This window comes from Falco cherrug, chromosome Z (assembly GCF_023634085.1).
Source record: "Falco cherrug isolate bFalChe1 chromosome Z, bFalChe1.pri, whole genome shotgun sequence".
Classification (NCBI taxonomy): Eukaryota; Metazoa; Chordata; class Aves; order Falconiformes; family Falconidae; genus Falco; species Falco cherrug.
Genome location: NC_073720.1, coordinates 73,283,709 through 73,311,291, shown reverse-complemented (window position 1 = coordinate 73,311,291; position 27,583 = coordinate 73,283,709). Strand labels below are relative to the sequence as shown.

Sequence of the window (27,583 nt, the reverse complement as noted above, 5' to 3'; positions counted from 1 at the left end):
CATTAATCTGTTTTAACCCTAAGATGATAACTTTAAAATAAATTAATTAATTAATAGCAATGTAAATTAAAATTGCTATCAGCTGGAATCTGAGTGCTAGTGTCTTGTTCCCAAGATGGGATCACTGGATGACCAGTTAAGATACCAATATGTACTGGAAAGAATATTTCAGAGATATGTACCTCAATATGTTGAAACATTCATTTCCTGGTGAACAGGTGTCAGGTTTTTTGAGACTTCCAATAAAAAACATTTAAACAAACAAAACCAAGGTGTATATTACAAAACTATCATTTTCTGCTATAAGAAAAATAAGTATGAAAATCTTAGCCAGTTCTGCTATAATCTCAGATCTTTTTCAAGGCAGCAAAATGATTTAATCAGTGTTGCAGAATTTTAGAGGCAAAAAAAAACCCCAAAAAACACACCAAGGTTTTTTTGGCATTTTGGCAAAAATTTGCTTCTGGCAAAAGTAGGAGTATTCAGAATTTGTTCTATTTTTCCTCCTCCTTGGTCTTTCCTCCATCATTTGGAAAAGGCAAGACAGCCAGGGTTTATATGACAATAAATGCTCAACTAAGGAAACGTCACATTCTAAAAAAAAAAAAAAAAAAGATAGTGGAATTATGGTAATGTGGTCTCTTCGTCATGTTTTTATTTACAGGTTTGGAGGCAGAGCAAGGATGGTAGTTTCTTTAAAGTTTAGAGTTTGCTGAAAACTATTTGCGAAGAAATTGCTAGTTCTTTATTGACCAGGAGGTAGAACTATATGTGGTATTCTCCCCAAGATGAAAAGCGTGCTTATCAGTAACTCCAGCCAGGAAGCTATGAAGAGTAGACAAATAATATTAGATGCAGGATATGAAGAGCAGTGTTTGTTGACAGCCACCTATTTGTCCTGAGATGCTCTCAGAAAGAGGCCAGGATACTGGAGCCTGAGTGCTATCATTCCAAGTAACAGAAGAATGACAGCAAAAACATGAAAAAAGCAAGGGGGGCTTCATTAATGACTCTTGATGTCTTTGGCACATAGAGGGGGATGGGTCTGTGTTAGATGTTTAAATTGTTACCAGATGACAGTTGTCTCTTTCCAGCTCTTAAAATACAGTGCAGTTCAAGTGCGTACCAGCTGTTGGAGCAGATTGGGGAGTACGTGTTAGTATGCCGCGGGAATTTACAAGTCAAGGTGTGTATGCAACATTTATACTCAGCTTTTCAGAAAGGAGAGTGTGAAAGAACTCTGGAGTCCCTGAATTTTAGCCCATGCAGTCCTCTATGTCTGAGTCCTTGCATTAAACTGTTTCCTGTCCCTGAAGAGAGCAGGCTTAAGTTTCAAACCAAGACCAATTCCATGAGCTCATTCACAGGACAGCCCTGGTAATTCAGAGATGAAGGACCTAGTCAAACTTGGAAGTTGTGTGTGGCACGTCACTTTGTCATAACGGCTTGAAGTCAAAAAAGATCATTCAGAGACATCATAAAACGTCATAAGAGTTCAGGACTAACATACCTCTGGACGCAGTTTTGGATGGGACTACAAAGAAAAATTTTAATTGATAGTGCTGCTACTGTCTTTTAAGAAAAAGTTTTATGCCTCAGTTTTCCTGTATGGCTGACAGGCACATCAGTCTCTTTTTGGGACTTGCTTTGAGTTATTATAAAAAGATTATTATTACAAAAGTGATGCATAGTATTATAACCCCATGACTCATTTTCTTCCTTAGGGGAAAGGAGACATGGTAACATACTGGCTTGAAGGTAAGAAAGCCTCTGCCACCCAGAAGGCAGTCACCAGCACTTCCGTGATGCTTCAAGACCCCAACAGAGCTCTGTTTAGTTTGCTACCAGGTGTTCCTCCCAGTGACCCTCTCTCAAGTCCTGCTTACTAGCCACTCGCTACCTCCTGTTAGTCTGTTAGGTCATCCTGCTGAATTAGAAAGTAAGAAAAGAAATAGTCCGCCCCTTTGGCCTTGGAGATGTATTTGCTCAGATTTTATTTACAGGTATTGCTTTCCCATCAGTGGCAGGAAAAATACAAAAAAAGCAAAAATTCGTCTTCAGAAATTATATATAAGACAGACCCACCAGACACTAGGGCTGAAGGTAGCTCCCAGCATTACTTGTTGGTTTGGATCTGCTGGGTAATCCCCTGCCAGAAGCCTCCATCACCTTAAAGCCAGCTGGCTGGACATTCCAGCCTGTAAGCTTCTCCCACAGGAAAGAAGGAAGCAGTGTAGTGCTGCTATTCAGCGGAATGATAAACCTTGCGGGTGTGACTGGTTTCGTGCTATGAAAGGGAAAAATGAGATGTGTATTGTGTTAGAGAGCAAGGCCCACTGAAAGAGGAGGATGAAGCAGTGCTGTCATAGTGGATACAAATTGAAATGAGAATTTGTGCTCCTGCTTCCATGTCATCTCCATTGCCTGGAGCAGAGAGAAAAGAATTAAGAAGAAAGGCCAGACTATTTCCGTAGAGTCAACACTTAGTGACACCTGCCATCATGGTACAGAGATCTGAATGTCTTGGGAGAGAAATGAAAGACATTGCACACTGTTGTTAAGCAGAAGAGAGTCCATTTCAGCTGTTCTTTGCCTGCTCTGGTTTTTCTCTGAAAAAAAGCTCCTAAAGTTAGCTTACGTTATGGAGTTGCTTTGACTAAAGTGGCAGTGAACCTACTGTAGCTGGTGAGCTGTCTGACTGCAAAATCAGGCAGCTCTCTGAGTCACTCCGTAATTTAGGACACAGTTTGGAAAAGGTCATTCCTGAGCAAGCATTTCCTGTAAAGAGAGACCCAGCACTACACATGTAGTGATCTGTTGATGAGCGTGGATCTATAAGCATTGCAGGTGTTGACTTTCTTTAAAGACAAAGCATATATACAGTGGACCCTGTTTATATTTTTTAGTGTTTTACTTACGGCAATACATTAACTTTCAGGGCTAATCTATTTTGAAGAGTTTAGCCAGGTCCAGCCGAATTGATTAACACACGGTCCAACAGAATTAGTTATGTGAAATGCAGAAAGGAAGGATACCAAGAGTCACAGCAGTTCCACCATAATGTGAACTGGACTGGCCAAAGATAAGTGGGAAGAGGTGGAAAGGAAGTACTATGAGTTACAAAGTACCATCTGCTCCTCCTTATTTTGCTTCTTTATCCTCCATCCTGTCCCCGATTCTAGGTATGAGTACAGAAGCACACATGCACATGCAGTTTTTCTGGTATAAATTTGTGCATCTTAAACAAGCAGCTGATGAGTTAGTTGTCCATGTTCCCATGTAGCTAGCACAATTTTGATGCTGAATATGTGCTGTGTGATAGTAATAGAGAGTCACAGTATAGTCCTTCTTCAGCTTCTGTGCAAAGTAAATGCAGTGGTAATGTTAGATTTTTCAGAGGTGCCTAACAGAGATTAGAAAGCTAAATCCTTCCAAATTATGGACGACTTACTTGAAATCCACAGAAAAATATAGAACATTCTGAGTGAAATTCTGTCTCAGAAGTCTGTGGGAATACTGCCACTTGAATGGAACCAGAACCTCAGCAAGGGACATAGAGCTGATCTTGACACTTGAGACCCCAAGGCAGAACCCAGCCAAATTCTTTAAAATTAAAATTTTTAATTGGTTTCACATTCCTTCCTGATCTTAAAAGATTCCTTTCACTATTTTTGAGTTTCATATTAGTATATGGTACAGTACAGTTAACTTATTTGTAATCTTAGCAAAATTAAGCTTTTAGTTCTCCAGAGCCCAGAGGTGTTGTTAAATACTATCATTGCCCTTATTCAAATCTGACCTAGATATTGTGAAACTCTCTGCTCTATTATAGTGCTGCATGATATATATTTTACATTATACTTTTAATGAGTTAGCTTTTTAAAATTTTTATTAGAAAGGTGCATGTCATATGATCTTTTATCAAATGTCAATGTGAAAGCATGTGCTTTGTTATGTTTATCTGTAGCAGTACAGTTTATCTGTACAGTTTTAACCCTTCTGCTGTATTTTAATGTTGGTTTTAGAATTAAAAGCTTTAAAATGAGTGTCTTCTGAGTTTAAAGTCTTCCAAACAGAAATGAGTGATGAGTGACCATTTGCAAGCTTGTTTGATTGACAGCCTTCACCACTGACATGTGCTTGGCTAGTATTCAAATTCTGCTGAAGACCGTAGCGAGAGTCATGTTGACTTCAAAAGGCTTAGAAACTGGTGGTTATCTACAAAAAAAAGTACAGCTTGAAGAAAACCATTGTCAGCCTACCTCTCTGTTTTGCTGTTATCTTTTGATCCTTTTGAATCAGATTATTTTCTAAGGACCGTTGAATCTGCAGTATCTCTCCTGAGGCTTCAAGCAATAGTCCTTAGTAATGTCAGTTTTAGAAATACAGGGTAATGAATGTTATAGATGCAAACAGAAGACAGAAGTGTCCTCAGTTGATGGGCGAGTATTTAAGATCTATCTCAGACATTTTGACAGATGTAGTCAATGGCTACTGCTGTATTTCATTGTCAACTACTGAAGCAACAGGCAAATTTTGGGAACGTGAGCTCTACTTGGTTACACAGATTTTTACTAGAAGTTACTTAGAATCCAGCCATCATTAGAGACTGTATGACACAGCAAATTCAGCAAAGGTGGTTGCAGAATAAACCCTGTGAGATACGCTTTGCTTTCACATCCTGGGAATGGCACAGATGCAGAGATCATTTTTTTCTGTATTGTTGTGCCCAAGCAGACATACCTATGTGCAATAATATATATAGTATAGGGAGAATTATGTATTCTTATATATGTAAAACATGTCTGGCTAGAAATATAACTGTATGGGGAGAGGCTAGTGCAAATCAATACCCAGTATACAGACACAAAATCGTTGACAATTGTTGCCTCAGCTTTGAACAATGCAAGCATCAGGTTCTGCTCTGCACAGAAATTCATGTACAAGGACAGGTGGTCTTCATAGCACCTGCAAACCAAAATGCTGTCCCATTTCACCACTCTCAATCTGTATCTTTTGTGGGGCAGCACTTGTGACTGATGTTACTGCGAATTCAGATCTCCAGAAAGTACTGCCATAGCTCCTGGTGTCTTTTACTGCCCAGGAAATGTGTAAAGGAAACTTATTGTGGCTGACACTGTACTGCTGACCAAAGTCTCGATAATCTTGCCAATGCAGGAAAGCATTCACCAGCTGGTAAAGCTGAAGCGTGATAACCAGCATGGTGCCCATCTGTGAGATGCTTTAAATCCACAGAGATTCACGCCCCAGATGTGGAATTACTCAGCAAATCTAGCTAGTATTCTTTTCTAAAATGGCATTCTATACAGATAAATATGTGATGTGTTCCTCCTTTCCTAGGAGATTATATCCCTACCAGAAAATGGGAAAGCAATTGTAATAACATCTGAAGAACTGAAGGCGATATGTACTTGACCGATCACTTCGGTTCTTCACTCCGTGGACATTCATTGTCTATGGTTACACAAAATAATGCAGAGGATACTAATACGGTATTCATGATGTGATGATTTTTTGGAAACATTGTGCATTTGTATTGTTTATTGCAGTTCCATCTACATACAGGTGAGGAAGCAGGCAGGTATATGAAATAAATCACACAATGCAACAACAGACTCATGAAAGTATTTAATTAGATTGATAAACCTTCACTATATTATTTCAGTTTGAATGTTGAGGAATAGATTGAATAACCACAATATTTTAGAAAATTCCAAAAAGTAAAAAAAAAAACCCAAAAAAAACCAGTTAAGGTATTTCCAGGTGTAAAACTTCCTAGATTTTATTCAAACCATTGGCATTGGAAAAAGACTGTTTTGCCACTGAAAAGTTATTCTTTATCCCCTAGACTAGGTAGCAAATGTCTTTTTTATTAGCTTGTTATCGATATATTCAGAGGGTCTCCAGTTCCATGGTTCTTTTTGTGTAAACGGAGGAAAGTTATCTGCTTCTTCCTACAGCTAATTAGTCAAACCAGAAAAAATAATTTATTTAAAGGAAAGTCAAATGAAATCAGGTGTTTCCTGCAAATAGTGCAAGGGCATAGTGTTGAGCCTGACTGTGCAGTCAGAAGATGCAGGGTCTCTTGAAGATCTGTGTATGAAGAACAGATTAGTAAGAGGTTCCCCAGCATGTAGAACATCTCTCTCCCACCCCACTCAGACCGCTAAAAGTTATCAATAGCCCTTCCATCTGAATTGACCTCAATAGCAAGTCTTTGGTTTTTTAAGTGTGTCTTTCTGGGGCTGTCCTTTCAGACCAATATAAAGGCAAGGCTATGCAAGATAATTCTGATTATTCTCCAGCTGGCTAGCATCTGCTTTTCAGCTAATGAGTACTCTGTCCTCATAATTCCTGTCTGAATTTCCCCTACTTCACACCAGTCAGTGTAAAACATTGGATTGTACATTAGTACATTCTAAATTGGAATTAAAAGATAAAATCAATGGCAATCCAATGTTCCAGAAAATCGGGGGAAAATCCCTTTCCTCCTAATTTAAAATTTGCTAAAATGCACTTTCTGATATAGAGATATAAACCAGTCTGAAACGTGAGAAAGTGAGTTTTGTAGAATTTGTTTGTGTGCGAACCCTCATGGCTGAAACCTTCCAATGAGCATGCACAAGTACATGATGTTATTTAGTGTCCCATAGTACACTAACCATGGTCCTTTGGTTCAGACGTGGAATTAAGCTACCCCACGTTCTGTATTTGCACCTCACCTTTCCACAGCACTTTGTCTTACATGCAAATCCATCCTTTTTGGAACTAACTTCTGGTGTTGGATTGAACAGTTTCACACAATACCAAGTTCGACCTTGGAGCTCCTTTTACTCCTACACCTTTGTGAATTTTGCCCTGGATTTCAATGGCAATATGTACTTCCCAGCCACTGAATGCCAAATACAAAGCTACTGTAGTGGTATCCTTGTGTTCGTGAGTCCACATAATTGCTAATCACTGCATTTCATAGCAAAATAAAATGGTCTGAAAATAAGCGTTTTGATGAGATCTGAGAACAAATCAGTGTTCCTTGCACCAGATCTCTAGTGCATACCATTATTTTTATTTTTTTTTTGTAGCTTTTGCATCCTGCCTTCAGGCAGAAAAACACTCTCTGTTCCTGCCTGAGAAGCCTGTTTAGGTTAAGCTACTAAAAAGAAGCTACATGTATGGAAGAATGCACTAAACATATTGCCTGCGTGCCCAGAATATAACACACTTCATCTATCAAAGTCATGAAATACTGCCTGTGAAGCCTTTTTGGTCTCTTTCACTTTCATGAATAATACTTCTTTTTCTGTTCTTTCCTCACTACAACAAAGTACAGAGACATATTTTCAAAGTATTTAACCCTTTTTCACTCCCGAAGTAATGAAACTGTAGGTTGAAAAAATACTAGTACTGAATCTGTCAAAACTGACCAAGGGATCAAGATTTTTACCAATAGTTTGGGGAAATGCTGAATGCAGAGCACTAGAAAACTTCAGTTCGCCATGGGCAAAGGAGCCAGGATTTCACAGTGGCTGGAATGAAACACAGTCACGGGACATTTAAACTCTGTTTTTCCTGTTGGAAAAAAACCGTGTCCTTAAAAAGCCACAATGGAGTTCTTCTGAGAACACTTCTCATAAAGGATGGAAGGGATTTTAAATTGCAACAATGGACTTGAGGCAGAAAATGTGGGTGAGGTGTCAGAAAGACAGAGCAGATCTGAGCAGATCTCAATATATTGCTGTGCTTGTGCATTCTGTGACCTTTTCTGACAAACGTGTAATGTATATACACCTATGCATGGTGCAGTGTTTGTAAGTAAAAACATCAAGTATAAACACTTCTGTGTGCATCTGAAACAGGATAGTCAGGGCTAATCCATGCAACTGTTCTGAACAGAAAATGAACTGTGATTTAAAAACCAAATGATAGCTGGATCTCCTTGCCTGATAAAGGGTTTGGAGTTCCTCCACTGAGAGGACTGATAAATTATAGGTAATGCTTACTGCTGAAAGTTTGCAAAAGAGCATTAAAAATGAATTCTAGATCCATTCTCTGTGTTGTTTCTGAAACCCAGAGATGAAAAGGCCTATAGTACCAGAGATGTAACACACCTGCAGGCAGCTGGCCTGGTAGGGGTGGCTCGTTCAGGCTTGCTGCAGAGTGGAAATGGGCTCAGCATGAGCTGCTGTGCAGCTGATGCCCCATGCTGTGTATTAAAGATGTGTTGAGAAAACTCCTCTAATCTATATAACATGAAACTCTTCTGCAAGTTTTAATATGATTGATAGTAGAAAATTACACAGAGACCTTTCAAGACTCAGAAAATCTCCCATGTCAGAAGTGCATTCTCTAGCAGTATGGCTTTGCTGGCAATGTGTTGAGATTCAAGTTTCTGAGTGCAGATTGTGCTCTGCCTTTAAATAGATCAGTCCCTAAATGCTCATGGAAACCAGGCTGCGAGTGCCTTTGAGGCCTGACAGTCACCCATGACTAACTCATCTCTACAGCACCTTTAGTGTGAAAGATATTAGATGGATACGCAAAATCCCAGGCCTCTGCTGCAAGAACTGACAATTTAGTTGGATGTCTCAACGTAACAACTTCCATGGGATAGATGCAGTGTCAGATTCTACCACTCCAGTCAAGTGCAGGAGCTCACTCTGCAAACTGTCTGGTATGTGCTCTCTATGTGACTCTGCTAATGACAATGTAATAAACAGTTAGTGCTACCAGGACTGTGGAGAGGTTGGATCAGACAGGGAGGAACTGCTGGTGGAAGAGCACCAGATTTCTGCAGAACTCAAGATCAAGAATAAAACACTGGTCCTGACCTGAGTACACTCACCACTGACTCATTTGGTTCCAGGCAAAAAGGGCCAGATATTGTTTAGTGCTCTAGGAGGACAAAAGGCAATTTTCTGTTAAAGGGTAGGCAGTGATCAGCTTGGATAATTGTAAAAATGCTATGTATGACAATAGAAATAAATAATAATTAAAAAAACAAACCACAAAATTGTCCTGTGTACAGCTGATCTGTACAGCACATTGTTTCTTAAAAGAAGGTAAACTCCACTGTAGCACTATGCCAAATGCTATTCTAAAAATAAATCTTATCTATCCCACGAACCTTCTCTGAATGTCCAGCTCACTGGTTTTCTTCAAACACTAATATGTGCCCTGCCACCCATACCATAGGACCAAGAAACACCTGGCAATTGGTTTCAATGAGACCAGGTGTTAACGCCACAAACAGAGCTCCACTACAACTGCATGCATTGTTTGGAGGGTAGCATTGAGGAGAGAAGCAGGATTTAGACCCAGAGGTGTTTTAAAGGTAGCAAGAACAGAAAGAAGCTCTCGCCTCCAGGCCACGGCTTGGTATCACCCAAGCTGTGGCATCCTGAAGCCAAGTTCAGATCCAAGACTAGAAGCTGCCTCTGAAAAGCAACGTGATTATTCCTGTTTGTTCCACAATCAGCGCTGTTCCTACAAGTTCTAGCGGCCATCAGGAGAGACCCCATCAGCTGAACAAAAATAAAGCCCCAGTAATTCTCTGGCCTGAGCATGGAGTCTACAGAAAAAGCTTGAAGCTTCTGTCATGCTGTCTTTGATCAAATAAGCAGTAGATTCCTACTGGCTAAACTACAGTGTATTAAAAAAGTGTACTTTATTTAAAAAAACAACAACCCCCCAAAAACTTTCCTTTTTAAATGGCCAAATTCTTATATTTAAAATGGCCAAAAAAACCCTATTCCCATTTATTTCTCTGCTTAACTAGAAGAAAAGAAAATAAAAATCACAGTGAGGTTTCAGAGGCAGTACTAATTTATTTCTGTAACTTCAAATTCTCACATGTTCAATAAAAAACCTCAGTGGATTATGGTGGATTAGCCTAGAAATATTGCTTAAACTTGTATTTTGTTACAAAATCTTACCTCAGCTAAATGAATGGAGGAAGGACATTGCCTGTAAATACGATGTTTTAAACATACATTTTGTTCTACCGTGGGAATTTTTCACTCCCGTTAAACTTTGCTTTAATACAAATACTTTCTTGGTCTTACACTAACAACGGAATAAAGCACGACTCAGATCTGCATGGCTGTATCTCAAGTCATATGTTTATCATTCCATTTTTCTCTGGAGTTTGCTGTCTTGCCTTGTAAAACCCCATATAACTTTTGACAGAGAACATCTAATCCTAGATAAAATGGAAAAAGTTGTCCCCTTCCTATATATATTTGCAGAACTGTACAAATCTAGGTTCCCAGCAGGCTGACACTTTGCTTTCTTATGCAAGGCAAGCAATTGCTAACAAACCCGGCAAAGGCAGTACGCAGCTACCTGGCAGCCTGTTTTCTCATGGTGGGTCTGACCTTCAGGGATGCTCAGCACCCATGGGCACACCCTGAGACCCTTACCTGCTTCCTCTGGGAACAGAATGCAATGAAAGACCCTACTCCGCATCACGTCCATCGGCAGTATTTTAGCTGTTGGCCTCAGGGTCATGAAATAACGACTTGCCTGCATCATCAAAGAGCTGCTCTGTACATTGCAGAATAAGGTCCTGCAGTGACTAAGTCCTGCAGGAGACAATCTGCCAAACAACAGAGTGCTTTTATGTGGAAGTGGGAGTTGCGCATGTCAGGGAGAGGATCTGTTTTTGTGGAATTCCTTTGCTCAGTGGATAAAACTTAGGTTGTACAGTACCATTGCTGCAGGCCAGAGCAGCAAAACTGCCTGTAGTCATCTATTCAGAGGCCGTACCTGACTCAAACTAACTAGTATTTTTTTAATTTATCCTAATAGTATTCTGATGCCCCACCAAAGCCTGATCAAAGCATTGACATCTTGTTTGGTCTGAAAGAAACCAAACTGTCTCATTTAAAAAAATTTTATTTTCTCCTTCTGGAAACCTCTGCAGAGACTGGTTGTCTGTAATGATTTGATGTAAGTTTCCAAACAAATAAACTGGTAGATGCATAAAGTTTCCATTCACTTTCCAAACAACTCCATGGACAGCAAAGAACGTCTTGCTTCAGTGGAAAATTCCTTGCCACTTCCTACACATTCGAGGCTGCTACAAAAAAAAGAGAGTTTTTCTTCTTTCCTACCCTGGTAACTCAATACATTTGTCTGGTACAACTTATGGTTGACAAAAAAACCCAGGTAAGTAAGAACAGCTGTTAAGACTTCCCTCACAGAGGAATGTTTTTTGGAGTTGTGAGAGTTTAGTTATAGGAACTGGGACTTGTGAGACGCTAGCAAATTACTCTATGCTTTAGTAACCATTACTCTAAGAACTTAACCCTTAGAGCAGCTGTTTAGCATTCACATCGTATTATAGCACATCTCTTGTTACCTACATAGTAGCGGCCAGATAAGGTTTTTATACACATCATGGAACATGCAATTCACTGTTGGATAGAATAGCCAGGATTTTTGTCTCTGTAAGTTGCAGGCTCAGATTTTGAATGGTTAATCCTCATTACTCACTTCGTATTTTTCTTGTTATGTATCCATAAGCCATGAACAAACCCATGTCAGCCAGGTCCTCTGTCCCCTCCCCCCAGCAAAGCATGGCTCTGAGAGCCCTGAGTGGACCCCTCCCCCCAGCAAAGCATGGCTCTGAGAGCCCTGAGTGGACTGTAACCATTTATCAACCATAAAGAAACATCTGGCATTTTAGAAAAGGCACGTGAAAATGACGTTTTCAGAAGAGTCAGATCCAGCTCTGAACACAACACATAGAATTCTATTGCCTAGGCAACTTTAGAGGTACTGAAATGTATTTTTAATATCTGAGTCCACTGACATCTGCTCCTAGTCTCTGCAAGAACTGTGTCATGATCACGTTGTAATCTCCTTGTCAAGTATGCCTATAGAATCCAAAAGTGTTAGCAACATTCCAATGAACTCAATACTGGTGGCGAATGAAGCTAAAACCTGTACTTTGCAGGTACTGATGATGGATTAGCCTTTGAAAACTCCTCTGAGCCTATCTGGCTGCTAGGAGACTTTCAGAAGAGCCCAAAGGGTGAGCACATGGATTCCTTGAAGCAGAGGAAAATAAAATACTGCCAGGAAGAAAAGAGACAAATCACTTCTACGCTCCCTAACATCAGCCAGCTATTGGAGTGCATGCTGACATCTCTCAATCCCTCCCAAAATGGAGTGATGCTATTGCTAAGACCCATTCATCTATAGAGCATGACATTCTTTCCTACATACAGCTCCAGAGTTTTGATTCAGCTCTTGGTATCAGCTGGCAGCCACTGCTCCCCTCCTGCCAGTGTGTCTATGGGCTTGGGTACAACTGGCAGCAGGAAAACAAAATAAGAGGGAAAGGGAGAAAATCAAATTAAAATGTAAATTTTTTTTCCAAGATGAAGAACTGAATTGTTTAACCTTTAAACATGCTTGTTTACTTACAGAAAGAGTATTTCAGGCACAAAAGGTCTGAGTATCAGTCACATACCAGGTTAAATTGTAATAGTATCAGGATTGTCCCATGCAGTGCAGTCAGCTATATTATCCCCTATCAAGAAGTTGAAATTGTAGTTTTTGTATACATACATATATATAAAGTATGCATCTTTCACACTATGGTCTCCTGGTCTGAGCTGACTCCAGCAGGGTTTATGTAACAACAGTATCTGTCGTAAGGGCTGTTCTCCTTGTAAGAGCAGACAATGATACTATCTTTAGGAGCAACAAAAATGTTGTCTTCAACATCAGGGCAAGCAGCGCTGTCCCTGGTGGGAGAAGAGCTCTTCCTCTCCAAGGCACTGTACATGGAGCCATCTCCCACAAACACATTCCCCGGCATCTCTGGGTAGCAGGTCTCCAGGTATCTCAGCATCTCCTCCTGCTCCACCTTTCTGATGAGACTCTTGCACTCTCCCATGGTGGTGGTGGTGGTGGTGGTGCAGATGGACACGGAGTCCTCGCCTTGCAGCACCCTCCTGTCCTTCCGGTACGCTTTCTCGGCCAGCTCATCACAACTCCCCTTGCCGGACTCCAGGTCTGAGGGGGTCCTCAGCAGCTCCATGACATCCCGGTCCTTGACTTCCTTGCAGCATGGACACTTGTTCTTGGGCCATTTGGTACAGCCATCAGTCTTTCTGGTGAGGGCAATGGCGGCGATGCCCGGCAGGCAGATGGCCGGCCCGATGGCCAGCAGTGGGATGTCCCCCAGGGTCTCCCCCTTGATGCCAGACACGGTGAACATGAAGCCGAACACCAGGAAGACACTGACGAGAGCCACCACCAGCCCCGTCCGGGGGTTGATGTCATCGGGTCTCATGGTCCGCGCCATCCTGCCGGCGTGCGAGGGACCGCTGCCCTTGGCCGCGGCGGCCCCGGGGACAGGGGACGGGCGCTCGCCGGCAAAGTGGCTGAAGTTTCCCGGACGGTGAAGCGCGGCGGCCCCCGACGGCCGGCACCGCTCGGCTGCCCCTCGGTGGGGCCTCGGCCGGGGGCAGGGGCGGCGGCGGGGCCGGGGCCAGGAGCCGTGCTGCCTGCCGCGTCCCCCCCGCTCCGCCGTGCGCCCCGCTCCGCCGTGCGCCCCGCTCCGCCGTGCGCCCCGCTCCGCCGTGCGCCCCGCTCCGCCGTGCGCCCCGCTCCGCCGTGCGCCCCGCTCCGCCGTGCGCTGCGCTGGGCGGGAGCGCCCCCCCGCCGGCGGCCCCGCCGCGCCCCCTCACGCGTGACGGCAGCCACGGGCCGCGCGGCTCCAGCCCTGCGGACGGGCGGGGGTGGGGCGGGAGAGACCCGGGCGGGTTCCAGCCGCCGGCGGGCGGGCGGGCGAGTGCCGCGGGGGACACCGGCCCTTCCTCCTCCTCCTCGCCCGGCGCCGCGCAGCCCCGCAGCAGCCGAGGGTACGTGCGCCGCCCAGGCGTGCCGCGGCGCGGGGGGCTGCGGGGTCGGTGGGCGCCGGGCTTTGGGAGCGCTCGGGGGAGGCTCGGGGGGGTCCCCCCGCCTGATGGCCGCGGCGGCTTCGCTGGCAGCTGCGGCCGCTCCGGCCGGGCTCCCCCTCCCTCCTGGGTGGCGGGGAGCGAGTCCGGGGCGCCCGCGCGGACCCCGACACGCGCCCTGCCCCGCGGCGCTGGGGACCCCCGCCCCCAGAGCCCCCGCCGCTGTGGGGCAGGGGTTTGGGGAGTAAATCCCCCGCCGGACAGAGAGCGGTCCTGTCCCAGACTCTGCTTCCCCGCGGTAGGCGCAAGCAAGTAACGAGGCTCAGGAGATGCTGTGATGCCGCTGAATTTCATCCCGGAGGAGGCCCTTAGTGGTAAACCTCTCCCGGTGTTATCCCCTCCCCAAGACCCCAAGAATGAATTTAGCTTGTTGGGATGCACCACACGGGGTTCCCCTGGAAGTCTAAGGCCAGCAATAAACCGACTGTGAGGGTGGTGTTCAGCCTCTGTGATGTGATGCATATGGGTGATGGTAATTCAAAGGATGTCGCTCTATCTGAATTAATATAAGAGAGGATCTGAAATGTGTGGCAATGTGGAAACACAGGAAGAACCTTATGAGCAGCAGCATGTTTGGGCAGGTGGCTTCAACATCTCATGTGCCAGTGACATAAAGGGGTAAATGCTTTTACCTGGGGCAGAGATACTGGGAGAGAAAAAGGGGTGATGCCAGAAAGCATCCAAGAGAATTAAGAAAATAAAAAAGGATATTCAGAACTAAATCGCTAAACTGTGGTTTCTGTAAGTTTTCCTGTTAATGTGATTCCTTTTCCTCATACTAGAAATTTGGAAAGCTCACAGAAGCCATTTTCGAAAACACACAAATACCCCTCATCTTTCAGCCAAGAAAAGGCCTGGGTTCATCCTCCCTACAGTACATCATGAACAAAGCACCTCTGTGTTCTAGATTTCCAAAGTGCCTTGCAGAGAGCAAGCCTGAGAATATCCTCTTGTTAATGGGCACAACTCCTGGACACTTTATTCATAAACAGGGTGACAAGCCTTTGCTGTCTTAATTTGAAGGAAGGGTAAGTCTGGGAACACAAGTACTCGTATCAGGGAGAGGTGTTTTAAGTCGGTGGCAATGGCCTGGTTTTGAGATTAAAAGTTTGTAAAAACCGTGGTCATTGTTTGAACTTGTCCTCCAGAAAGTTGTCCAGTAAAACCCACATTAAGCCTCTGAGCCGTTGCAGAGTGGGCTGAAATGGGAATGATTTGAACTGTTAGGAATACTTTCCATCTTGCCTAAAAGGCTTAAAAATCAAAACCTTCCACTTAGATTTCAGCACCAGTTAACTTCTACTTTCTTCAGCATGCAGGATTTAGCAGGGTGAGGAACAACTGTAGCATCTCAGCTCGTATTTTCTGGAGTGAGAATTTACTGCTTGTTTCCATCTGCTGTTATTCAGATATACAGCTTTTGTGTCCTCATGTTAGAATGAATAATGCCTTTTTTACCCATCTGCTAAATTCTGGTTGAAGGGAAAACTTCAGCCAGTCTGCCCTACATAGCTAAAATGTTGTAAAGGTTATGTTATTAGCAGGGTTATCTTGGTAACTAATGCCTAGAAACTCACCATTCCTGCTCCCTGACCATCCTTCACCTCCCCTCGAACATTTGAATAGTCTTTAAGATTTCATGTTGTGTTGGAAACTGGGTCTTTTGCTGAAAAACTGTGTTGCTTGGGAATAGCTATTAGCTGTAGCTGTATTCATCAACGGTCCTTCAGAGAAAGTAGAACTGCATCAGTAGATGACACAGAAATGTAAATATCATTAGTGGCATCAGTGAAGGGGAAAAAATACTGTAAGAACTGAAGTACATGTCAGAAGATCTAACAGGAATAAAAATGGTCCATCAAATCTAAGCGACAGGTTTACTGAGGTGGAAGAGAGAACATCTACTTTGGAATGGAAAGCTCTTAGTGGGCAGAAAAATACCTATAGAAAATGTCAGGGCAAAGGTGGAACTAAACGCCTCCAATTTGTCCCTTTGTAAGCAGTTGCCTAGACTAACAGTATGAAGATTGTATGCTTCCTGGGGCCGGGGGGGGGGGGGGGGGGGGGGGCGGGGATAGAAAAGGGAAACCAACCACCCTATTCCAGGAAAGGATATTACATTTGTTAACATTGTTTTTCCAAGCTAGAAATCAAGGTATCAGCAAGTATCCACTTACATGATTGAGCAGCAGTGCAATGGTTGAATTTTCTATCCTGCTCATAACTAGAGAAAAGACTCCTTTGATGTGAAGCATCTCTCTGTTATGGCGCCTTACACAAGTTTGGGTTAGCTAGTGCAATGGCTGAAAATCCAAAGTATTAATCGAACAGATGATGGCAGTGATCAATGATCTTTTATTGCTGTTATACATAACTTAGGCTGTTCACTCAAAGCAAAATTGGAGCTGAATTCAGGGGAAAGGTGTGTTCTTACTCTGCACTATGATTTTGTCAGCTCTTTCAGTACTGGTCTAATTGGATTAACCTCTGGAAAGAGGCTTTTGGGACGATCCAGGATTCATTAAGGGAAGGCTGTGAACAAACATCCTTTACCAGGGCAGGCAGTATGCTGATACTTGACACGGATTACGTGTCAGGCGTGAATAAGGATATTAAATGGTAAGCCACCATGTTCTGGACTGGGGCACTAATTTCAGCTTGCTCACCATGCGTTTCCCCTATATACTCAGTTAGATACAAACCCCTTTTCCTGTGCCACATAACGGTGTAGTGTAACTGATAATCAGGTAGTGTATGCCGTCCTCTCACTATTTGAAATTCATAACTGGAAGTAGTGGCCACTGTTGCTAAAATACGTAACCACTATGCAGGTTGAAAGCCACTACAAGGTGTCACCTACCCTGCTCGTTATGGCTGTGGTGTGGAAGCTGGAAAACTGCAAATTAGAGCTGACTTCAAATAGAAAATAAAGAGTTAAAATAAGCTAATTCAAAGTGCAGTGACTATTGTAGCGTTACTTGTGTTAAATATCATGGGTGCCCAAAAGTACTCAACGCCCTTTTTTATAATCTTGATGGTCAAATGTAAAATATATAAATTTGAGTGGCCCCAAATGAGTAAAATGATGTTGAGCATTGGCTAGGAAGGTGGGAACTTCAATGTGTCAAAGACCTGAGAGTCTTCAGTAGCCCTGGTCTCATGTAGTGGTCTGAGCCCAGGGCATCTATATAGGAATAACTCGTCCTTGCAAAACAGTTGGATCCCTCAGATAGGGATGACCCCACCTTCTTTTTTATTTCCACTACTTTTAGCAGTTGCCACCTCAACAATGCAAATGCCTAGTCTGCCTTTGCTGACCAGTTGTATTGGTGCTGAAATACCAAGAATCAGCCAGTTGGGGTGCTGCAAGCGCACATTGCCAGCTCATGTCCAACTTTTCATCCACCAGCACCCAAAGTCCTCCTCCGCAGGGCTGCTCTTAATCCCTGCATCCCCAGCTTGTATTGATACAGGGGTTGTTCCGACCCAGGTGTAGGACCTTGTTGCAGTTGCCCATGTTGAACCTCATAAGGTACACTTCTCAAGCTTGTCCATCCCAAGAACAAGGATGGCACCCCATCCCTCACGTGTGCCAACCACAGCACTCAGCTTGGTGTTGTGTGTAGAGTTGCTGAGGGTGCGCTTGATCCCACTGGCTATGTCATTGATGAAGGTATTAAACAGGACTGGTCCCGGTATGGACCCCTGAGGGACACCATGCATCGCTGTCCTCTGTGTGGACATTGAGCCATTGACCACTACTCTCTGGATGTGACCATTCAGCCAATGCCTTACCCACCAAACAGTTCACCCATCAAATCCATAACTCTCCAACTTAGAGAGAAGAATGTTGTGGGAGACCGTGTCAAAGGCCTTAGAGGAGTCCAGATAGGTGACATCTGCAGCTCTTCCCTTGTCCACTGATGTAGTCACTCCACCGTAGAAGGCCACTGGGTTGATCAGGCTGGACTTGCCCTTGGTGAAGCCATGCTGGCTGTCTCACATCACCTTCCTGTCCTCCACGTGCCGTACCACAGATTTCTAGGGAAGTCTGTTCCACGATTTTCCCAGGCACAGAGGTGAGGTCAGTAGTTCCCAGGGTCATCCTTTCTACCCTTTTTAACAATGGGTGCAGCGTTTCCCTTTTTCCAGTCACCAGGGACTTACCTGACTGCCATGACTTTTCAAATATGATAGAGAGTGGCTTGGCAACTACATCAGCCGCTTCCCTCAGGACTCTGGGATGTATCTCATCAGATCCCATAGACTTATGTATGTTCAGGTTCCTTGGGTGCTCACGAACCTGATCTTCTCTTACAGCGGGAGGGGCTTTGCTCCCCCCAGTCCCTGCCTTGGGGGAGATTGCCAGTGAAGACTGAGGCGGAAGAGTCGTTCAGTACCTCAGCCTTATCCTGTTCTGTTACCAGTTTGCCAGTCATTTTCTTTGGGGGAAGGTATGCTTTCTTTTACCTTTCTTAATTACTGTGGAGCAACATAAACAGCTACTTAGATAAACAACTTTAGAGATGTCACATCATTTCTGGTGTAGTAGGTTTGATGGTACAGATCAGAAAAGAATGGACCAAGATGGTTGTAGTGAAAAGGGTACCAGCTGAGTGACACTTAAATAAATTTTCCTGGAACTTCTTTCTTAAACCCTTTTCTGAACCTTTTGTTTTGCTGATCTGATTGTCCACTTCACTCAGTGGTGTTTTGTAAAAATGGAGCCTTTCTCTGACCAGGCAATACTGTAGAATATGGAAAGGTGTGTGTAGCATGTTTGTTAGTATCCTTAAGGGAGATAGATCTGGGAGGTGGAGTTTTGAATTAATACATTACAGCTGACAGCTGGCCTATCTATAACATCTCAGTCATACCATATGAAGACTCCACAAGCCCTTAGTAACATCACAGGCAGAATCAGACACTTCTTTCCACCTTCCAAGCTTTAAGGCAATGCTAAAACTTGACACAACTTGATACTGCTTCTAAGGGTGGGATCATGTAGGATTTACCTATAATTTGGATATGAACATGACTTGTTTTGCTGACAAGTTCTGTGTGAATTGGGATGCTCAAGTTTCGAGCTTTTCCAGCAGTGTTGTTCTGCACATATTTGAGCCACCCCATTCACTTCTGTAGACTATGTCACCCTGCTGAGGTCATTGGCACTCCAAACTGGCTCAAGAACTGCTTCACAAAGTCATCCGAGTTTACTATGTATAGCAGGTACTCCTTGCTGAAGGTGGGTGCTGAATGCCATATCCATCTCCAAGCCTTCTTTAATGTGTGTTTTCTTGGCCACACCCACAGAAGGAAATACTAGCTAATTTGTGCTGTGCAAATGTGTGCTGTGGTCCTCATATGCCTCAGTTTGCAAAATTCTTTTCCCCGTTTGAAAAAGCTTGTGGTTCACCCAACTCCAAATACTAACAAATAACATATATTGGTATATAACTTAGTTATATTTTTTAGGGGGGTCTGTCTAGCCGGATCCTATGGCTCTACCAACCCTCCTTACAGCTATCAAAGCCCCAGGCAGTTCTCTGTGTTTTCATGTCCTCAAGGACAAGAAGTTCACCTGACAGAGAATTTTTGGACTCTGGCTGTTCACTAATGCCCCCAGGTATTGATCTTTTCAGGCAGTCAGTTGTGCTTGGCCGCTGCTTGCTGGTTGATTGGCCATAGATCAGATGTGAAAGGACTCTGCTAATGAGAAAGTCCAATCAAGAAACAAGTGGCAAGAGGGAGACAGCAGATGCCTGAAGGGCTTGTGCTTTGCCACCAAGCCATCACACTAGGAGTGGGATTCAGAAACCCTGGTAATGAGTCATGCATCGGTCTTGAGGTGACCTTGGGGATTTCAGCAGGGTTGCTGTGGAAGAGGTACAAGCTGTTGTATAAGTCACAGCACCAGACAGGAAATTTGCACCATAGGAGCAATACCCTGTCCCTATAATTCAATGGGAACTCTGTGTATCTGCATCTTTCTGCTTGCTGTACTTTTTTCTTTAAGGGTACTTCTGATCGAATATGCTTTACTTCTTGTATCTAGAAGTACTCAGACAAAAGATGCAATGATCTCAGGGAAGTCATTGACAAGTACTGTGTGTTATGCATAATGGTGAATAATAGGTATCTTGCTTTGTCCCAAAGAACACAGCAAACTGAAGCCCACACTTCTTAAAAGGGGTCTCTAATTGGAGTCTCTAATTGGAGAGAGAGGGAGGGAAAATAACCCTTGTCAGGTTGTCTTGATCTATCTTTACAGAGGCAGCTAATGATTTCTGATGTGCTGAAACACCTTTAGAACAGTTTTAACCATATTAATGTAGAAATGAACCACCTATTGGGTCACTCAAAATGAATCATTCTTTCTGGGAAGCTTGCTGACACCATTCCTGTCTGGTTAGGAAAAGATAGTAAAAAAACCCAATTTAACTGATCAAAAGAGTACCAGCAATTCATATTACTTGCAGGCTCTGGAAGACTTTAACTTCCCAAACCAACTAAACTTGAAGAAAATGAAAATGGGAATGGATACAATCAAATCCCTAGTCTGTGTCTGATTTAAAAAAGGTAGGTATCTCTTTTTAAAAAAACATCTCATGCTGTGGATGTGAAAGAAACAGTGAAATCTTTGTGATAACAATCCTGTTTATCTGCCCTCTGATTACTTTGTGCCACATTACTTTTTGAAAAATGTGGCAGCTAATCCTGGAAATCATTTCCAGGCATACAAATGACAAGAAAATAATCAGGAGCATTCAGCACGGGTTTACGAAGGGGAAGTCATGCTTGACCAACCTGATAACCTTCTACAGCAAAATCACTGGCATAGTAGATGAGGGGAGAGCAGTGGATATCTACCTGGACTTCAGTAAGGCCTTTTGACACTGTCTTCTATAAGATCCTCATAGACAAGCTGTTGATGTATGGGTTGGATGAGTAGAGTGAGGTGGATTGAAAACTGGCTGAATGGGCAGACCCAAAGTGTGGTGATCAGTGTCACATCTATTTGGATGCCAGTGACTAGTGGTGTACCCTAGGGGTCAATAATGGGTTCTTCAGCATCTTCATTAATGATCTGGTGATGAGGCAGAGCACACCCTCAGGAATTTTGCAGATGACACAAAACTGGGAGGAGTGGCTGGTAACACAGGGTCATGGTGCCATCCAGAGGGACCTCAAGAGACTGGAGAAATGGGCTGGCAGAAGCCTTTAGCAAGGATGAAACTCAACAAGGCAAAGTGCAAAGTCCTGCACCTGGAGAGGAGCAACTCCAGACACCGATATATATCCTGAGGGGTGCCCAGCTGGGAAGTAGCTTGGCAGAATAGGATCTGGGGGTCCTGGTGGACACCAAGTGGACCATGAGCCAGCAGTGTGCCTTTGTGGCAAAGGCGGCAAATGGTATCCTGGGCTGTGTTAGGAGTGTTGCCAGCTAGTTGAGGGAGGTGATACTTACCCTCTACTGAGAGTTGGAGTATTGTGGCCAGTTCTGGACTCCTCAGTACAGTAGAGTCCATTGCAGGGTCATTAAGACAATTCAGGGAATGGAACAACTCTCCAATGAGGAAAGGCTGAGAGAGCTGGAACTGTTCAGCCTGAAGAAGTCTCAGGGGGATCTCAATGTATATAAATACTTGGAGGGACAATGCAAAGAGGGCACAGCAAAGCTCTTTGTAATGGTGCCCAGTGACAGGACCAGAGGCAGTGGGCACAAACTGAAACACAGGAGGCTCCCTCTGAACATCAGGAAACACTTTTTCACTATGAGGGTGACCAAGCACTGGCGCAGGTTGCCCAGAGGGGTGGTGGAGTCTCCATCCTTGGAGATATTAAAAAGCTGTCTGGACATAGTCCTGGGCAACCTGCTGTAGGTGACCCTGCTCGAGCAGGGGGTTGGACCAGATGACCTCCAGAGATCCCTTGTAACATGCACCACTCTGATTCTGTAATGGCAGAGAAAATGATGGATGACGGTGAACATGTGTGCATGCATGGGCTGAGCAGCCCCTCACCACATGTGCAGGGGCACCGGATGGAGGAGAAGGGCAAGGCATGTATTACCAGAGAAAAGGATGCAACCCACTCTCTTTGAAGGAGGTGAAACCTGTTTGGTGCACCAGGAGTTCTCTGTGGGGAGGAGTGCAATGTGACACAAGGCAAGGGGCAGCTGTGTGCCTGAATAACGTCAGATCTGTTTCTTTCAGGAGGCAGCCTGTCTGATCCCCATCAAATGCTGATGGCTTCCCTCCACCGTCTTCTCCACTGGGACTGTCTGCTGTCACATGGCTGGAGGCACTGGAGCTGCTTGCTGCAGTCCCGTGGTGGCTCTCCCACTCTTGGGCACTTCCTAGGCAACTCCCCTTCCCGCTGCCTTTGGTGGATACCAGCTGCTTCACCTGCTGCAGCCTCGCCAGCCAGGTATCTCAGGTGTTTCCTCTGGCAATGCCCTCCAGCAGCTGTGGGGCCACACAGGGTCCTCCAGAGGACATACCTTGCCTCAGCCCAGCTAGCTGCTGGTGATGGGCATTGTGAAGGGCTTTCAGGCCTTTTCTGAAGTCCCAGGGGAGAGCGATGTACTCCAAGACAGGTATTTGTCAGCTCTGCTGTCCTGGTGAGTGATACCCAGAACTGGCAGTTAGGGTGGCTGGGGATCAAACCTACAGCATGTCTGCACTGTGCAGTTCCACTTCTTGTATTTGACCTTCAGGTGGGCCAGAGACTGAGGTCAGGGAGTGACAGAAGTCTGTCCAGGCTCCCACACTGTGAGCTGCTGGAGACTGACTGCAGAGGAGATGCTGTTCAGGTTTGTACCCACAGGTACTAGCCACGAGGAGTTTTGGAAGAAGGAAAGGAGGAAATGTTTTCCTCCGTGGATAGTGCACCAAAGGGGTGAGAAGGGGTAGTAGCTGTAAGGTCTCTGTGATAGAGTGGGGAAAAATCAGGAGATGTTCTGTTGTCCACAGGAAAATGCCTGCGCATCACCATGGCCCTTGCATGCCTCTGGCTGTCTAAAAATCAAGAACTGACCTGTGCAGGCACCATTCATAAGAGCCGTCTTGCCTCTGTACTGGTTAAATGCGTACCTGACTGACCTCGGTGCCCTGCCAACTAATTGGGCAGTTATGGGGGCAGCTTCCCACGTTCTGATACTTCCTTTCGGTGCACTCACCTCCTTTTCTGCAGCTGTGCCCACACTACCCGCTAACTAACAAAGCCATTGCCAATGGTTGGATGATGATGATGACTGTGAGCTAGTCACAGTGCTGCCCTGTGTCAAGCAGCAGTGTTTAAAGGTAGGGTTATGTGTTCATTTGCTGGGAGAGCAGCTGTGTGAATGCTTTAGGCATAAAATACATTATAGTGTTTACCTAGATGAGGAGATGTGTAACCATAAAGGGTGAAGGATGGTGATGGGGAAGGACTTTGCCAGTTACACACCTTTCAGTGTAATAGGCTGTTCTTTTATTTCAAAGGCATTCACTGCAGAGGGGTGTGTTAAAGTTTTTATTGCTGTGCACTTGGACTGATTGCAACACTTAAAGCTGGTAAAAAGCTTGGTTGCTAATATCAGGGGATATCAAACAGCTCCTGATTGCAAGTGTGGGTGTACACATGCTGCTAATTCACTCCCTTTCTGTAGAACAGACCTGTGTCTCTGAAGAAACAGGAAAGGATGCTGTAAAAACAACTACACTACATATGTTGCAGAGGAGGAGAAGAGCACAGGAAGGTCTCCAGCCAGCCCCTGAGAGTGAGGAGCTGGTGCAAACCAAGCCTCTGAACATGGGCTTAAAATGGCAAAACCTGGCCCCCTGCCTACCCTCACCTCCCCAGCACTCTGCCTGACATGGAGGCAGCTCCCCTCAGACAAGGACAGTGCTTACTGTCCCCCACAGATGGGTTTAGCCTTCCTGCTGGGTTTGGAGGACACCAGTGAATGTTTACCCAATGTGGTTACTGTGGTTGGCCCTTCCCAGCCCGTCACAAGCCACCTGCTGTTGAGTTCCCATCTTTACCTCCCATATCAGGTGTGAGGTGCCCTGTGTCCTCTGTGAAAGGATCTCCAGCCTACAGAGAAGGTGCTTGGGACACAGGGCAGGGTCCTTTCTTGCTCTGCAGTCTGCTGTGAGGTATTGTGCAATGCACGTGTCAAGATTTTTTAATTCACTTCCACCAAAGAATACACCTTGCACTGCTGTGGTGGTACGGAAGGCATGGTAACAGAAGTTTCATAGCAGGCTTTTCTTTCCTTCCTGCAAATCACAGGCCTTTTCCACAGACTCTGGCAGCATTTTGGGTCCCCAGTGTACCACATGTGTGGGCACTGTCTCTTGAGGTAGGCTTTCACACCTCCACTTCCATAAGCCCTGTTACAGCAGGACAGCTGTCAGAGGTCCAGCCCCAAGGCATGCAGGTGAAGGCACTGCTAAAGGAGGAGCCGCAGTGCTCCCTGCTTCTCCGACTGCTACACCAGCTTGTGCAATGTCACTCTGACGCAGGGTAAGAACCCTTAGGTAAGCACTTCCTTGGGTTTCCGGTTGATCCCAAATGGCCTTTTCTCAAGACTCATTTTCATTTTCCATTCAGGAAGCAACCTTCAGTTGGAGCTGCGGGATGTGGGCAGCAAAGACTCCACATCTGCACAGACAGCTCATCCCAGGCACAGGTGCTTGGCTTGAACACCCCTCAATCCACCTCCCTACGCAGAGTGAGCACGGATCAGTTTGGGACCCTCATCTGCTGCTCCCATGGTCTCTGAAAAGAAGCAACCAGCCATCGGTGTATGCCGAGAAGTGCCTTGTGCTTTGACAGGAAGCTGCAATGTGGCAAGATAGTAATTAATTAGCCTCGTGCTGCCACAAGCATTTCCAGTCCCAGCTGAGAACAGACTAATTAAGAACCTCCCTGTGGTGTCTGTTTTAGATAACCATTTACTTTGATACAAATTAACAAAAGCTTTTCTAATGGTTTATTTCACGGGCGACTCATTAGATTAATTTGTGGGGCAAATAGCAGGAACTTGGATAGACATTTTGTGTTCCCAGCCACCAAAAGCTCAGACAACTTTGCTGAAGAGAACTCTGATTTTATCAAGGCAAAACACTTGGTTCCTTCGGATTTTTTGTGTTGTGTCATTTGTTCTCAGACATTACCTTAGACCAAGTCCAGAGACCTTCAAAACTGAAGGTGACCAGGTGACCTTGTGGGTGCTGGTTCTTAGGAACAGATTAATGTCCTGGCACCCTTGTACGTGAGTTGTCCAGCCAGGTCATCTGAGGTGCTTGCCGACCAAGCACCATGAGCACTGAGTGCACCCCATTATCGGTGTCTTCAGTATCAGCATCTCAGTGGAGGCTGAGGAACCAAACCTCATGCTACCCCTGTGATTCCCGTGTCTGTGACCATGGCAAACACTGATGCATGTACAACACCAGGGGTTTCACAGGATCCCCCCAAAAGCCTAAGAGAATCAGAAGAGGGCCCTGTGTCCCTCAAATAGCAGGCAGGAGTGTCCTTCCTTTCTACATTTGTTCTCAAATGTTAAGCTTGACCCTGCCTATCAACTGCACAAACACGGTTTGTCTTTAGGATGCTGCAGGAGTCTCGGATGTAATCTTGACCAGAGCAGGGGCAAGGGTTGACACGAAACCTAGAAGCAACCTCATTATCTCTGCTCCAGGACCTGTCTTAATGGGAAAACTTATGCAGGGGGATTTTACCTTCCCTTACTGCTTCTGCACTGTCTCTGTTTTCAAAGTATAGCTGCAAGGGTAAAATATTTAAGTCTGAGCCCAAATCAAGAGTGAGTGGAGGACAGCAAAGACAGCAGATCAGACATTACGTAGCAAGGGATCATGCAGTTTAGGAAGGGAACTGGGGCTTTGGACAGGAGAGAGCAAGAACTGGAAGGTCTTACTGGGGGAGCAGGGCAGCACCGTGGCAGCAACAACATTTTCTGTGTGGTTTTCTGCAGGGTGGAATTCGCCAGGGGACTGAGATCAGGTACTTCTGTCAGCACTAGGATTAATTGGGAAGGTCCCTTTGAAATTAATGTTTGAGCACCTATTACCTTTTCTTTTTTTTTTTCAGGGGGAATACTACCCAGTTGCCTGTTTTTAAACACTGGTAGAAACTTAGGTTAGAGCCTCAGAGATTAATTTTTCTTTTACATTTGGTTGAAACTGCATTGTGAATGTGCATACAGAACAATTCTGCTGGAGGAATTGCTAAAGCTAGGGATGCCTCCCTACAGGTCATTTGCACAGAGTCACGTGTTCAGATGTACAGATCATCTTTGTTCAGGTGTACAGATCCTTGTTTGTTGATGAAGGGGAGCATTTTCATGCTTTTCTTCATAAAACACTGCCCCAAACCAGAATCCCTAGATTCTTGTCTAGGTTAGCTTATCGGTAGTGAAAACTCAAAACATTAGTGGGATTATCAATTTGCATTTCTCAGCACCTAATTGTGTGTCGGTTTTGCCTCAGTTCCCGCACCCCGTGCACCCCCCTGCCCAGCAATTCTATGTGAGCAGAAATGGGAACATTTTCCCTGTTTCATGGCAACAGAGCTATGCTGTGGAGATTCCACAAAGCCACACGCATTACAATTTTTATCCACTATTGCAGGCTGGCAGTGTGTAAGCTTTTTCTTCCCAGTTCTCTCTGACCCTTTTTGGATGCAAGCAGCTACAGCAAATATCAAACGTGGATTCATTTGCCATAGCTATCTGCTCTCCCCCTCCTAATCCTTAAGACCATTGATGATTTCTCCCAAAGCTGGATGCTGGGATGCTGGTGACCCACTTCCCAAGTCTGAGGGCATCATGGAGCATAGGGTAGCAGCAGTGCCCAGTGGCTCTGTTGAAGCTGAGTGCTGACAGCTGGGAAGCAGCAAGGGTTGAACACAATTGCTTCTGAAAGGCACACAGCGTACTTCTCCCCAGCAGATGTTTCTGCCATGGCTGCTGACAAAACGTGCTCTCAACTCACGAGGCCAGACTACTCGCAGGTGTAAACGCTCAGCCCTATCAGCTTTGTTTTTTTCCCACCAAGGAAATTCTCCCACCTGTGCTGTTTGCTAGAAGCCTCTGAGGACCCTATTAAGCAGGGAGGCTTCTAGACCTTTTTTCTGAGGAGTAGCTTTATTTAAGTGGCCTATGCCACATTGGTGGAGTTTGCACCATGGGCCTTTTCTGGATGATCCTCTGAGCATTTCACTGTGGCCTCCTGAAGTCAGTAGTCCTGCTGTACTAACTCCTACCTAGCACACTGCTCTCTCAGCTGAGATTAGCCTGCTAGGGTAGCAAATCTGTCTACAAGGGGCACTCCTGTCCACTGCTGAGTGCAGCTGGCAGAGCTGCAGTTGTCACTCCTTTCAAAACCATCAGCTGGTTTCTTTTCCTCTTTCAACTTTAAACAGCCATTTCCAAGAATATTGGGTGGTTTATAAGGACTCTGTGTGTGTAAGGCCACCCCCAAGGTGGTAAACTCACACGTTCTTTTTGCTTTGGTGTAACAGGCGGGGTACTTTGGGCACACTGCAGTGCCTAAGAGTCTGCCTGGCCTCTGAAGCTGACT

General features: G+C 44.8%; 2 protein-coding genes across 2 annotated transcripts in view; one reads left to right on the top strand and one right to left on the bottom strand.

The window, feature by feature from the left end:
* Positions 1-4,013, top strand: part of LOC129734662 (atrial natriuretic peptide receptor 1-like) — a 41,837-nt gene extending 37,824 nt beyond the window's left edge. Inside the window, exons 22-23 of the mRNA XM_055698312.1 lie at positions 1,095-1,186; positions 1,725-4,013. Coding sequence (XP_055554287.1) covers positions 1,095-1,186; positions 1,725-1,889 — 257 coding nt within the window. The 3' untranslated portion in view covers positions 1,890-4,013. The remainder of the gene's footprint in view (positions 1-1,094; positions 1,187-1,724) is intronic.
* Positions 4,014-5,688: 1,675 nt separating this feature from the next.
* On the bottom strand, positions 5,689-13,664 carry TMEM215 (transmembrane protein 215). Its single transcript, XM_027808486.2, has one exon. It carries the CDS (start codon positions 13,334-13,336, stop codon positions 12,617-12,619), a length of 720 nt encoding a protein of 239 aa, XP_027664287.2. The 5' UTR covers positions 13,337-13,664; the 3' UTR covers positions 5,689-12,616.
* Positions 13,665-27,583: the final 13,919 nt, after the last annotated feature.

What these genes read in the sequence shown, in the direction of transcription:
- TMEM215 (XM_027808486.2), bottom strand. Translation starts at nt 13,336, where the DNA reads ATGGCGCGGACCATGAGACCCGATGACATCAACCCCCGGACGGGGCTG.